The 15,588-nt window shown below is 37.1% G+C and overlaps 1 protein-coding gene across 1 annotated transcript; it reads right to left on the reverse strand.

The window, feature by feature from the left end:
* Positions 1-968: 968 nt before the first annotated feature.
* On the reverse strand, positions 969-15,003 carry LOC140227894 (equilibrative nucleobase transporter 1-like). Its single transcript, XM_072308280.1, has 9 exons — positions 14,834-15,003; positions 11,015-11,138; positions 8,052-8,144; positions 6,747-7,171; positions 5,820-6,067; positions 4,786-4,899; positions 3,534-3,729; positions 3,142-3,265; positions 969-1,079 (listed from the first exon to the last, which is right to left on the reverse strand). The coding sequence occupies exons 1-9, from the start codon at positions 15,001-15,003 to the stop codon at positions 969-971; spliced, it is 1,605 nt and encodes a 534-aa protein (XP_072164381.1).
* Positions 15,004-15,588: the final 585 nt, after the last annotated feature.

Consider the following 15,588-nt stretch of genomic DNA (forward strand, 5'->3'; position numbering starts at 1 on the left):
AACTCAATGTCACATCAAAATAGCTATAGATACAAGAAACTGGACCAACTTACACCAATTATTAGATTATCTCGCAAATCGTATTACATGTATTACCCAACAACATAAACACACAAACACACACACACCATTGCACATACATGCACACATCAATCTGATCTGGACAACTATAGAATGCTCTCCTATCCGAAAGTGCAAAATAGACAGCACTAACACGATATGTATAAATGAATCAATAACCAGGAGAATGAAGAAGTTTATATTCTTCGTGATTATATCATAATGTAGCTTAATTAGAAGCTAATACTGATCCAAGATCTGCATACTCTACAGAAATGTGATTAATACCTGATGAAAATTTGGCATTTCCCAACCCAACTAACGATTATGAAATAATTAACACAAACAACTTAAATCAAATAGTCCACTCGGCACGACAATATCACTGAACATTTTTTTTTTTTTTTGGAAAGAGTATCATCAATTATTATATCAAACGCGTCAACTATACTTTTAATCACCACTTTCTGCACAAACTGGCTAATAAAACAAAACGAAACAGAACGAAAATCCTTATTTCCTTAGTAATAAATAGGTTAGAGTCCCTGAAAAAAAAAAAATGATGTATCAATAATCGTCTCATTATTTCAGCAACTAAAATCCTATTGACCCGCAATCAATTTGGACAGGACAAATAATAGTAATAAAAACCACTCGGTTGAATGCAACAAATGAAACACAATAACCTAATATGTAAATAGCTATAAACTTCTTTCGAAATCGTCAACAACAAAACGTAGGCCTATCGTTTCGCCAGATACAACTGAATTGACGCTTTCTGTTATGACACACAGCATTTCACTGTATCTAATGATGTAAGTTGCTGACGGTCGATTTGCTGCATGTAAAATATTTTTGGCTGGAAACGTGTTAATGACACGTGACAATGATTCACAGCTTGCAACCGACTAGTTTGTTGCCATATTCCTGGCTTGCACGCGTCTTCGGCGTGCGATGATGTAGAGTGCTATGGGTAGAACCAGGGTCACGGCGTCCGCTGCGATGAATCCGATAGTTATCTGAGAAAAATATTGTAATAGTAGGATGAAGTGAAAAAATATTGTAATAGTAGGATGAAGTGAAAAAAATTATAACAATTCAATTCAATTCAATTCAATTCATTTATTTTCATTCTTCTTTTTCCAACAAAGCATAACACAGAATAAATCAGGCATTACATCATAAACGTTAACATTCGACTTTGCAAAAGATAAATGATACAGATAAACATAAAAATGCATACTGGCAAAAAAAAAGACAAAGTTATGCTTCAGTTGGGGAAAAAAGAACTGAGAGGTCCACTAAAAAGCAAGCTTGTACTATATTGTGAACCACTCAAAAAAAAAACACCGTATGAATAAAAACACCGTATGAATTACTTATAATACAAATACTTATCACAAATATATAGTTTACGACAGGACGGAACAAAACAGGAGAAACACAACAACATGGCACGACATGACAGAATAGATGGAAAGAATGGAAGGAAAGAAAGAACACAGTGTCCTACAATGTGTTCACAGTGTGTTTACATAGTCGACTATGTGAAAACGCTATATGAAGATGATTTCACACTGTGGTGTGGCTTTTACAGTGTGTTCATATAGTCACGTTTTGTTTCAAACTGTGAACTGATGACGCACATTGTGTTCACACTATTAAAACGCCTGAATTTAACAGTGTGAATGGATTTCACACTGTTCACTCTGTGTTCACACTGTGGGACACTGTGTTCTTTCCAGTAGGGTTCCCTTATCTCTCCTCCTCATTCCTTCTCTCCCTCTCTCGCTATCCTACCAACTTTCTAATGTATGTATAATTCAATAATATTATTTTAATACCTATATCTGATCGACAGTCTACTCCATGAACATTAAGACCAGCAAGGGCGCCGGAAGCGGGGGGGGGGGGGGGGGGGGGGCAGGGGTGGCACTCCCCCCCCCCCCCAAAAAAAAAAAGAAAAAAGTGCCCCCTGTAACAAATAATTAATCACTGATTTAAAGACCAAAATGAACAATAAAGGCATATTTCTCGTCTAATAAAATTTATAAAAATTATAATATACTAACAACATACATTATTGTATCTATACACTAATAGTAACTTATGAGTAAATTTAGTGTATAGATGGTAGCCTCGTGTCCTCGAGTGTGCCCGCTGAAACATACCTTTTTGCTTTCTAGCAGTATAAGAATATTTTTTTATTGTTCGAACGATGCGATCATATTTAAGCTTTTAATGAGTACATTTCAGATAAATTGCAAAGTGAAAGTTGCTCGGTCGCTCTGCCCGTACTTATAGTAAAATGAAAAGTTTTCATAAGTTATTATCATAGTCCTTGGCAGTGATTTCTTTTACTATGTTTAATTCCTCAGAAATTTGATTTAAAATGCTGTATAAAAGCGACTTTTATACTCTGTTTATACAAAAAGTCCCTACCGTGGGAGGTGGTATCCCCCTCCCACACCCTTCCCCACTCGGTCGCTTCGCTCCCTCGACGAGGATCTCACACCATCACATAATATACCCCCGTATGTTAAGATCATAGTCCTTCCAACTGATTTTTTTCAATATGTTAATTCCCTAGAAATTTGCTTTTAAATGTTCTATAAACGCGACTTTTATACTCTGTTTTTTTTTTTTTTACAAAAAGTCCCTACCGTGGGAGGGGGTATCCCCCTTCCAACACCCTAGCCGAGGATCTCGCACCATCACATTACTATGTACTCCCGTATGTAATAATAATAGTCCTTCGCACTGATTACTTTTCACTGTGTTTAATTCCTTGGAAATTTGCTTTTAAATGGTCTATAAACGCGACTTTTGTACCCTGTTTTACAAAAGCTCCCTACAGTGGGTGGGGGGGGATCCCCCTTTCCACACCGCCCCCCCCCCCCCCCGCTCGTTCGCTTCGCTCCCGCGCCGAGGATCTCACATCGTCACATAAATGTGCCCCCGTTGTGATTTTGCCCCCCCCCCAAAAAAAAAACAAACAAACAAACAAACAAAAAAAAAAAAAAAAAAAACAGAAGTGTTCCGGCGCGCTTGAAGACCAGCATTACTCTAGTAATAACTCACGTAAAATGGGTTGTCGTCCAGGAATCTTTGTTGAATGATAAAGATTGGGTACTGGAGAAGGGAAAAAAGGCCGCCAAGAGTTCTGAGGGCGCCATACACACTGACGAAATGCTCCGCCGGAAATCTGTGGAATGAAAGCATGATTTCTACATCTGAATATATAATTATTCATGATCATAATAAATATTATACACTGATACCGTATTCATGAGGATCAGACTTATAGACAGAAAATACGCATGTACGCTGTAGCCATTCGTCGGCTAGAGTTAAAGTGTATATGGCTTCGTTTCACTTGAAACCAGGAAAGAAAACTTTGATTGATCCTTGCGCTATATTAAGCATTAAACATAATCAAACGTCTTTCCATAAAAGACCTCCTTAGTACGTACATGACTGCGACCACGGCTGACCCGACACCAAAGAGAAGCGAACGCATGATGAGGAAGAAGACGAATGTGAGATACTGAAGTTCGAGGCTCGGGATGAGGAGACAAATCGAGTAGCCGAGTGAAGCCAGGCTGGTCAGGGCCACGGGCAGGCAACTGTCTTGGAGGTCAGCAAATGCTTTTCTCTCGGATGTTCCATCTGTGTGAGCAAGAGCTGCGTCAGTATTTTTTTTTTTTTTGATTGAATTGTATTTCCATCTTAACATTATTTTCTGCGAATATCGTAATAAAATACTGGTGTACCTATATGAAATAATATTACTCACCTATTTATCATGCTTATTGTAAGCTGAGAATTTCGTACTTTGATGCCGAGTGACGAAAATAACCACAATGATTATATGCAATCATGCGGGAACGGTTATCATAACGAGGCGCTTTCGGTAGGTTTAAGTCAGATTAACAGGATAATGGTATGATAATGAAAGAAGCGGAAAAGGCATTTCTATGAGCCTATATTAAAGGTGGGTGCAATGAATTGTGTATTCTTTTAAAATTGCCAGCAGAGAGTTCATTAAAAAACCCATATGATATAATGATACAACAGTCGCACTCAAAGTCCTGTTCAACATTGAGTTTTAAAAAAAAGCTCTATCAATCAAATTGCACATAAAAAAGACAAAACATTGCATGAATTCATTTGGACATCAAGTATACGTGGTATACGTATACAGACAGTTAACATGGGTATATCATCATAAGTGATCATACCCATGTTCTGCTAATATTATTGAGAGAGATGAAATGAATCTTATGGAACTTCGCGAGTAATCATAACTGTAGTACATTTGCATGAAGTAACTTTGCCAAGGAGACGATTATAGACTTTGGGGACAATCGCATAGTGATGAACGATCACCGATAGACCTGTCTGTTTGTGGATCTTGACGTGGTTAGAGCGTAAATAGAGGATGTGAGATAATAAACTTGGTAAAAAATTACGGACGCACATGCCCAATTACGTCGTTGCTTTATCAAGTGTTTTATAAACCCTCATCAACACAAATAATGCATTCAAATGTCCGGATTAAGAGTTGAAAATGATAAAAACAACTATTTTCCCCACGAGTAATTATAATTTCCAAACGTTGTCGTGGTTGTGAGCTCCAATTGCCATTAGATTTCCGTGACAATGACTAATTTGCTATACTGGTATACAGTCAAGAAGGATAATTTATAGTAATATGGGACTCACCCTTGCTGCAACAGGGTCGCCAAAACTTGTTGCGGTCCATCAGAAGTCCGCCCAGGGGACCAACAATTACTACCAGGAACTGGGTGATGGAGAACACGTTGAGGTACCACCTCGCTGCCAATGTCGTGTCGACACGGGAGTAAGGAAAAAGCAGAAGTGGAATACTTATCTTAATGGTAGAGGATGCAGGCAAAGGTATTTTTCTATGAAAATCACAAAGAAAATGAGCGACAAAAGGCTATGTGTAACAGGTAGAAGTGCTGGTTAAAAGAGTTTTATTACGTAAGAGTTACATTTAGGAGAAACTATGATTTTCATGATTGTGGTATCAGGTTATTCATTTATTTTCACCAACATTGCCTTCAACGCCATTACCTTTTTATCCTAATTCATGCATATCCTTGTCATATCCATATATCCCAAATATTGGATTGGTATTCAACATATCCATTGGATATCAACATAATGTATTTATCCAAAAGCCTCGTGCTTTAATACACCTGTCATCGTTAACTTTTAATGTCAATACCGCAGTAAAAGAGCGACCCTCACTCCAACAAAACTCCTAATCATCTTCATCTTCATCAAAATCATTATAAAATGATCGTCATCTTGAAACCGTGAGCATGTTCATAAACCCACAAGTGAACTAGTTTCAGCTTTATGTTTGGTTGCTATTATGAATGTATTTTCTATTGTGTGTGTGTGTGTGTGTGTGTGTGCATGTTTACCAATGCAAAACTGGAAGTACCTTGAAGGATGCAACTTTGCACCTTTAAAGGTACTCCTGATTTGCACCTTTAAAGGTACTCCTGATTTTGACACTGATCTGAAAGGTACAAAGTTGCACCTTTAAAGGTGCTCCTAATTTTGACACTGATCGAAAGGTGCAAAGTTGCACCCATAAAGGTGCTCTCAGTGTGACACTGGTAATGGTGCAAAGTTGAACTTATTTTCTTAGAGTGAGGAACGATACGATAGACCCTCTTAGCTCCTTTACTAATTAACATTGATAAAGCCTCAATTAAATATACCCGTGTCATCATCGCCTTCGGCCAGTTCTTCTATGACGTAGTTAATTGTGCCGAACGTGTAGAACATGTCGAGCTGAAGAACCATTTGCCAGAAGAGAACCAGCCAGAACGGCATCGAGAAGACGCACGAGAAAAATGAACCATATCCCAGGTCTGTCTGCTCCTCTCTTTCATTTCTCTCTTCATCATTAAGCTGTGGTTTACTGTCCATTTTCTGTACCAGAATGGCATTGTTGTTGACTTCTTCACTTCCTGCAATGAAAATTACAGTGTTGGACATGACACGGTTGAATGTGATTTCATTCTAGCTCAAAGAATATATGAATTTATAGCTGTTGGGCCATATAATGCAAATACTGAAATTGTAATGCCTATTGTCGATTTTAACTTTGCAAAGTTGGAGTTTGCTAGTTGGAGTTTGCTTTATTTATATGCCAACGAACTGCTGCAATGTATGGCGACTGATATTTCAAGCTTACCGCGGACATACGAAATTGCAATATGTAACCCTTGCTTTTTTTGAGAGAGATGCGTAGAATTTCAGTCATGAATATCGATATCCTTGACATGCAATCTGTTCAACTTCCAAGATTATTTTGCATGATTAGGATATCATGTGATATGCAAAATTTACGCAGTTTGGGACACTGTCAGGATTTAAACCAACTGAAATACAAAAAGGAAAAAAGGGAAAAACAAGCAAACAAAAATCCATCCTTTGTGCAATGTATGCCTACTATTTTCGAAGTTCGCATATGCCGTATATGAAAATCTGAAACATTTACATAAATGCATTGACGATGTAACTTCATTATGGATATTATTGGATAATCACAAAGACAGAATTATTGCAAAGGGATACGAGATATTAGCACAAATCAGGATTGAGAGAAAACACTGAGAACGGGTAGGACCAGTGCTGAAAACGTACTGTTTTTTGCTGGCATCGTTGCCCCATCTTGATCAGCAGCTCCCATCGTTTTCGTGTCATGAATGCCGCCATTTTCTCCAGAGCCTGTCTCTTGAATGCTGGTTTCATCTTTGCTCGGTTGGTCTTTGGTTGCTGCTTCCGTTTCTCCAAGTTCTTTAGCGTCTTCACTCCCTCCCTCTTCAGCGTCGTAGGCGTAGTTGTCAAATACGTTCTTCTCTTTCGCAGTTACCACGTCTGCCTGTTGATCGTTCGACGAATGCTCTCTCAGCACCCTGCATCCGGGAAGTCGGTAGTTGCTTGGCAACGGCCGAGGAATGAACGTGCGCGGGAGATAGAGTGCAGTGTTAATACCCATGAGAACGACGGATGCCGCCATGAGGAAAAAGAATACGTCGAAGGCAAAACCAGCCTCATAAAGTGTCTGAAAACAGTAATAACAACAATAAAAATCCATTGCAAACAACTGTGAAGCAAATGTATAGATCTAATGTCTAAAAAAAGGAAAAACAATAATATTTGTTTCCTAATATATGCCTATACTGAATGTCCCGAATTTAGTAAGGACTTAAAGTACGTTTCAACTAGTCAATCTTGAGTTGTTGTTGTTGAGGGGGGGGGGGTTTATTGTGTGTGTGTGTTTCAGATCATAAAACGAACATGACATTGTCTTTCTGCAGCTTTTCTAGGACACTTTTTTTTTTAGAATAGTGTGATTAGGTATGTCTTAGACACCCTTTTTCATTTCTTAAAAAAGAGTAGGAGTCATGGTACAAAATGCCAATATGGCATGCACAATTTCAGCTTAATCTCATGATCAATTCATTGTAGTTGGTACGAAACTTTACATCCTGTTTTTTTGTTTTGTTTCATTCCTTACACAGAATGCAGCTTGGCAATTTTAAGCACTTGAATAGACCTTAAACTTCAAAGCCTCTTTTCTCAGTAAACACCTTTCCAGAGTGGATGCTTTCTTTCCATCAATTAGATAGGTTAGGAAAATCCACTTGTATTGAGTCTACATATAATTTTAAAGCTTAGAGTCTGCTTTCAGAATCTGCTCTTAATCTAAAATCCATTACATGTATGGCGACTTTTTGGTTGTTTCGTGATGTAGGGGCACATACATTAAACATGTTAATGTATCCTGGGTAAAATGCATTTTCTAGAACAACGCAACATCAATGTTAGCCTGGTTCTCAATGCTTGTAGACAGCATTCATTCTTACAGACGCATACACACAAACTGATAATGGGACTAACAAAATGATTAAACAAAGAAATTGCTAAATCACCATCCTTACTTTTTGGATGAGAAAAATTATCACAGATCCGCTATACATGCCGTTCATGATGGAGATTACTGTAGAGCGCTGTGAAGGAAACAAATTGCCAACCTGAAAGAAAATAAAGTAGACAACAAGAACAAGATTCTCGGATGAGAGCATCATTTCATACGAATGTGTGTGTGTGTGTGTGTGTGTGTGTGAATTTCTATTTTCAAATGACATCTTATTCAAAGAATTGCATTAATTTGACTTGTATATGTCATTATATATTATTATATTATTATATTATATGTCATTATCCCACACCCTCCCCTCCCCCCTCGCTCGCTCCGCTCGCTCGGGTTCAGTCGCGTTCATGATATTCAGGGAAAAGAATTAATACAAGGCGTGTATCTAAATTATACCATTTTATAGGCAAATTGTTCAACAATAATCTACACTAAAATATACTGCTACCATAAACAAGTGGGAATTTTTCACGTCGATAAAACGCGCAAAAACATGCATCAAATTGCACCATTTGCAACATTAAAATGCAAAAAGTTCTCACCGTGGGAGGGGGGACACCCCCTCCCACACACTCCCCTCCCCCCTCGCTCGCTCCGCTCGCTCGGGTTCAGTCGCGTTCATGATATTCAGTGAACAGAATTAATACAAGAAGTGTATCTAAATTATACCCTTTTATAGGCAAATTGTTCAATAATAATCTACATCAAAATAAACTGCTACCATAAACAAGTTGGACTGTTTCACGTCGATAAAACGCGCAAAAACATGCATCAAATTGCACCATTTACAACATCCAAATGCAAAAAAGTTCTCACCGTGGGAGGGGGACACCCCCCTCCCACACCCTCCCCCCCTCGCTCGCTCCGCTCGCTCGGGCTCGGTCGCTTCGCTCCCTCGCAGACTAACCGCCCCCCCCCCCCCCTAAGATGAAATCCTGGCTACGCCGTTGGTTCGGTTATTAAAATTTCTGAACATTATTGCATGTCTTCAATGAAGCGTGATTTCTTCGCTACTAAATTGCATTGATATTGTGTTATTATGCGTATGTAAATCGTTTGTATAGTTTTAAATGAAATAAAATAAAATAAATAGATATCTAATTATCATTGAGATGGCGGACGACGCCCCTGTAAATTTAGATTGACACTATACTTTATAGTTTATACACATTTCCAAAGCACACACGCTGCAAGTAGTGCATGAACATAAAACAAAATAATGATGCAATTGTAGGATATCTACAGAATTCAAGTGGTTAAAGAACGGATAGCTCTCCATATCATTTTGGTCAATACCCGTCATGAAAAATCAAAATATAAAATAACAGTACTTTTTCTAATTCCTAGTTTCTGGATGAAACTATGGACATCGGTGCCTCATAAAAGTACTACAGCTGTATTCACTTTTGGATTCACATCTGCCCATAGTTTGAACTAGAAACTCTCTAAGCAAAGGACATCTGTATACCTACATTATACTACACAAGAGCGAGAGAGAGAGAGAGATTGACACGCTCTTAGGTTTACAGTGAATACGTGTGGGGTTTTTTTTTTGTGAAAACATGTGAATTCAAGTCCCATAACATCTATTTTAAATCATTCATACTTTGGTGATACTTCTACAGCATTCTGTTATCTTACTTAATAATATTAAATGAAAGTGCAATTAGCCAGTTCACAGGCACAATCTGAGCATGTGCAGATAAAGGACATTGCAGACCTTCTCTTGAAATTGACTTGCAAGTGATATAAATTTAAAAAAAGAAAGAATTAGAAAGGTCTTCATGAAACTGTCCTACATATTCATGTATGAACCAGGTGCACATCAATAGGTGAACGTGTAAACTTTCAAAAAATTAATTAAATGCATTCACACAGTACCTACCTTTAACATGAGTGAATTATCACTTTTTTCTGCTCCTCTTCATATATATATACAGTATATATATATATATATATATATATATATATATATTGCCATTGAGAGCATTGATATGACAAATGTTCGAGTTATCACAAAAATATTGATGCATAATCTGTGTATAGGTCAGTTGTATCACAAAACATCCTGCCATATAAAAACATTCGCAATAAAGCCTAGAATATCTAGAGATATCACTATTTTGCTCAATAAACTATAACTGTAGACGGTTCAGTCTGGAAACAAATGTTCGCATTTTGTATATTTAACAATACTTAACACTGATTATACTGATTAACATTCTTAAATTGGTTGTTTCTATCCCCACCTCACATTTTAGAACTATTTTGAAGCATTAAAGCTGGGTTTTTATTACATCTGCACATGGTAAATAATGCATTTAACTATATCAAGATAATTTATTGTTTTGAAGGTCTGTGGTTCCAGCGGTCATTGCAGACTGTTAGTGCTAACTGTGAACTGGCTAATATGACAAACTAGTATATGCCATCTGTTTCTATTTGTTTCTAAGTGACTCAATGATAAACTGTCTGCTGAGAAGGATTAGCAATAATGATAATTAAGAAGCCATATATTCTGACAGAAAATTGAAAATTCGTCACACTTGAAAATCTTCTGTGGTAATTCACTTTTGGTACACTTTTAAGTGTATGGATTTCGATAAGTTCATTTCTTTCTAATCGATAATATTTTTCCCCAAATTTAGTAGTCCATTCAGTCGGGGGAGTGAAAATCTTGATGGAAACAATGAGTGTGTTGAATATAGCATATACATGATATTATAAAGTCCTATACAGACCAAAATAATAACACGCCATGCAATATCTATCTGTTTATCTTTCCCCTCCCCCTTTCTGTATGCGTGTGTGAGATAAGTGAGTGTGTTTGTGTGTGACATCTGCAAGTCTCATGAACTATTTCATGCATTCCTTCCATTTGAACACTTCTCGCCTTCATTCTGGCTCTGTTGGCGTACATCTTAAGCATTCCATGTTAATACACTTGTATCTTGTAAGCCGGCACCTTACCTGCAAACTGCATAGAAGCAAAAGGGCGCCACCAGCAGTGAATAGGATAGTTGCGGGAAATAGGAGAGCGGAGTATTCAGCCGAACTAAACGCCATCAACAGGTACCCACTCACAATGAGCAGACTGCAAGATGGAACAAAAAAAAAAAGTTAATAATCATCACTTGAATATGCTCAGGTCACTTCAAATATCGGTCAATTCGCTTGATAAAACCATGTTATTATTGGGGTAAAGTCCAATGAAGATTGTAATCGTTGTATGTCAATAAATTATGATATCATAATTCTCCTACCTTCAGATGAACTGTTAGATATGTAGTTTTCATTGTTATCAAGTTCAAGCTCAAGTTGAACCTTCCATAAGGTTTGTAAAACAGCCTGATAAGAACTTGCGGCACACCAAGATATTTTTTTATAACATATTTTGCATATCATAAAGGACATGCTGAACATGCACATTAAAATGGCAAACTATAACTGTTAAGATCAAGTATCAAGGATGTGTATACGAAGAGTTTGTTTGCAAAAACCGATAAGTCCGTTTTTGAAGATTTTGAAGTACGGCCTCAGTCATAAAGTACAAAATAATACCTTTTAAATGATATATTGGTCACTACATATAAAGGTATAGTTTTGAAGTTATGATCAAAAGAAGCAAAAATATTCTTATTATTCTCTTTATTTTTCTTGACCTTTAATCGCAAATATCTCCATCTGGCAAATATGGACTTATCGGTTTTTGCAAACAAACTCTTCATACACAGAATGATGGTAATGGCGGTTGAATCTCTTATAAGTAGAAGTTATGGGTCCCAATATCTTTCTCCCAGGAGCCGATTCTCAACAAGCATTGTTTTCACTGAGCCTTTTTTTTTTTTTACTTTCTGACCCATTGCCTTTCCTTGTCGACTCAATGCCGTGTTTTTGCCCCCAGCTTGTCTTTGCTTTTCTTATAATTTATTGTATTGCATTAGTATTGTGCTACTGAGTATGTTAAAGTGATTATGTTTATGTCATGCAATATCATTTTTGCGTGCTTTTTTTTTCTTGAAAGTTTAACAGCAAAAATTAGTGACTAAAATAGTTAAATGACCTGACAATCAGAGACTTGAATACACAATCTGCTGCTCTATTTTTTTTTTCTATTCCAGGATATAATTATACTCTTCATACAAATAATAGACCAAGTAGGAGAGGAGGTGGTGTAGGGACTTTTTTTTTTTTTTTGGTCACAGATTATTTGAAAATGTATGCTTTTATGAACTTAAATGTTATGTGTGATAGGTTGCAAAGTTGCAAAGGCTGATATATTTCATATATTCATTTCACCTTTCAAGCTTTTTACTCGCACACTCTTGGCTCAAAACAGAAAAAAGAAAAAAAAGAAGCATAATAAAAATGTTTTCAGCGGACCCAAATTCTGTAATGATCTTTCCGGAGCTTTAATCAAATGTTTTTCTCTGTTCATTTTCGAACAAAATTCTCGCCAATGCAACTCAATGATTATAATTCGCCTAAATAAAACCCTTTAACTTGTTATTTTACTCTAAGACGGATCGATTCGAAGTGTACACTTGCTTTACCTCTGCTTTCAGTGTTTGCATGTTTTATATTCCCCTAGAATCACCACAGAAGTTCTGATACTTTGAGTTCATTGTAAAATTGATGGTAGATATGCTCGTATGCTTGTGTATTCATATGCCATGTTTCCCCCCCCCCCTTTTTTTTTACGTTTTATATCTCTTCTTCTTTGTCTTTCTCTCATTTCTTTTGCTTGTTTTGCCCTTTATACCTTGCTCTTTTAGCTTTTATATAGGTCCAGTTATGTCAACAGTACTCTGTATCCTTTGTCTCCATTGCGAAGCGCATTCACATTGTTTCTGGAATCCGCAGTTACAAGCTCTGCTATTAACAATAGTATTTTATGTAGATATAATTATGTATGTATGTATGTATGTATGTATGTATGTATAATAAAGTATGAAACAAACGAAAACAGAAAAACTGACCAGAAATGAGTATTATTCATTAGTGGATTATTGAGCAAAGAAAATGGGATTCCATCGGGATTCGAACCCGAGACCTGTTTTCGTTTGTTACATACTCAAAAAGCTGCATCACTTCGGTGATCCCTCGAATTTATCCCTAAAGTTGAATTATCCTTCGGGTTTATGCCAGGTTTAAGTGTGTACGTGTTTGTCACACACAAACACACTGCTATAGCTTCTGACCATTCGAGCATTGAGAACTTAGGGTTTCTGGGACGAACACTGAACTAGGGCTTTCTATAGCTCAGTCGGGTAGAGCGCCGGGCTAGTAATCCGGAGGTCTCGGGCTCGAATACCGATGGAATCCCATTTTCTTTTGCTCAATTTTGCACCAATAAAAAATTATGAAATTGTGAAGTTTCGCTAATTTCTGGAGAACAATATTCGTACAGGTGATATGATTATGGAAATCACCTCAGATATATTCATTAATCGTGTATAAAAAACATGATAAAAATTCAGTGTTTCTGTTTGTGCACTGTTTAACATTGTGTTATTCCTGGTCAAAATAAATGACCTCGGAATAACAGTTATGTTATAATTATAGGGTCTATTTGAGACTGGACGTAATTGCGGTTGAATTAAAACTGGAAATGTCAGCATTTTATGTACAAACTGGATGGCAAGTTGTGAAAAGATGACATCATCACCTCACTATTTGCATATTCATAACTGTCATGACTGTTCAAGAACCGTATTCTGAAAATTTCAAAATGTGAGGCATATATACTGTAACTTCATTAGTTTTTATCCGATTTTGATGAAATATTCACAATACCCGAGAAAAATTTTACTCTTTCTATTCAGACTTATTTTAAACTGGACTGAAACTCCCCTTTAAGGTACACGTGATCCTCGCCATCACCCTTTGATATAAATGCAGACATCTGAGAGAAAAATGACAAGACCTCCCTTTGCCTTGATTATGATTGTAGCACTTTTGGGGTCAATCTTTATTCATTCTCTTGTCAAAGTTCGATCAACGGAATACAAGGAGGTCCATGCAAATATTGCTGATGTGCGTAAGTTCATCCGCATGCCTCTGTGTCAATTTCTGGGTCCTGTTGCATAAAACTTTTTTAGCAACCTTAGAAAATTCTGGTTGGGATTTGCCCAACCTGAATTTTTTAAGGTTGCTAATCTAAGAATGTAAAATCCGTTGCATAAAAACTCTGGTTGGGAGCTTCCAACCGGAATTTTGTGATTTCAACCAGAAAAAAATCCGGTTGGAGTTTTATGCAACAGGCCCCTGGTAGTGTCTGCGTATGTGTGAAAAAAAAAAAATGTGTCTATGTGTGCGTGCGTGCGTGCGTGCGTCTGTGTGTTTGTGCTGCATGGCTCCGTCAGGAACAAGGACTCTTCCATTTTGTACACTGCGCAATGAAATCACAACATATTTTTTTTTTTTTTTTTACCCACCATGCGTACACGCACAGGCACATAAATATACACACACAAATTATTCCATACAGGGTTGATATGGGCAACTTTCATCCAAATTTTACATCGACGTATATATAGATTCAATAACGTTTCGTTATTTCTCGAAATTTATAGAGAGAAAAAAAAAACAAGTTTCTTCGTCAGGGTATATTTGGCCAACAGTGTTTATAAAACGTGTAAAATGTTTTGTTTTATTGGTGTTTTATTTTCTTGGTGTTATTTATTTTTTGTTTTTGTTTTGTTTTTGTTATTTTACAAAGCGTATAAAAAATCGATGTAATAATAGTTTATATTAAAGTCAAAATGAATATTAGCTTTACACACTAACCTCACAACCAAACGGGAAAGAAGAGTTCCAAACCGGTCAAAGAAGTATCCTAGGGGAAACATACATACAGTTTGCGCAGCTGTTGCCAGAGAGTATACCAACTGAAGCTGAGCGTCTTGCTCAGGACACGAGGCTATTACGGCTTCTCCCGTCTGGATGTTTGTTGCCATGGTGATCGCCTCGCTAACCTGAATACAGGAAAAAAAAATAGTAACAAAAAATAGAGACGGAAATGTCTACTGCTAAACGATAACTTTTTACGTCTCTTTCATAACTATACCTTTACAATCAACTAATCTGATCCATTCTTACGATATACTATAATTATGTAGAAGATTCACTGAAAATCTTGAACATAGAATCTAACTTAGGTCAAAGAATTCTTGTCCCCGGGTTGTTGTTTTTTTCAGTTAAGAGAGATATCTTTATGATATAATTAAACGGCTCAGTTTGTCGAAGGCTATGGCTAATGTCCGTCGTCCGTGGCTCGTAGTCTTTCTTTATCCATTTCTGTCTTAGTCTTCAAGTACAAAAACTCTAACCCTGTCGTTGCCTGTATGCGGCCATTTCGGAAGGGCAGTTTCAGGGCCGCAACTGTGCAAAGTCCCCCTGTAGTGCAACAATGACGTAACAACCTGTAACGACAGTTCGATGGTACAACTAGGCTGCCTCTTGTTCAGCAAAGAATGAGCATGAACGACCCATGATGACTGTGGCGGCCATCGATCAACAAAATATCTAAACACTGCATGCTA

This window comes from Diadema setosum, chromosome 4, assembly GCF_964275005.1.
Source record: "Diadema setosum chromosome 4, eeDiaSeto1, whole genome shotgun sequence".
NCBI classification, from domain to species: Eukaryota; Metazoa; Echinodermata; class Echinoidea; order Diadematoida; family Diadematidae; genus Diadema; species Diadema setosum.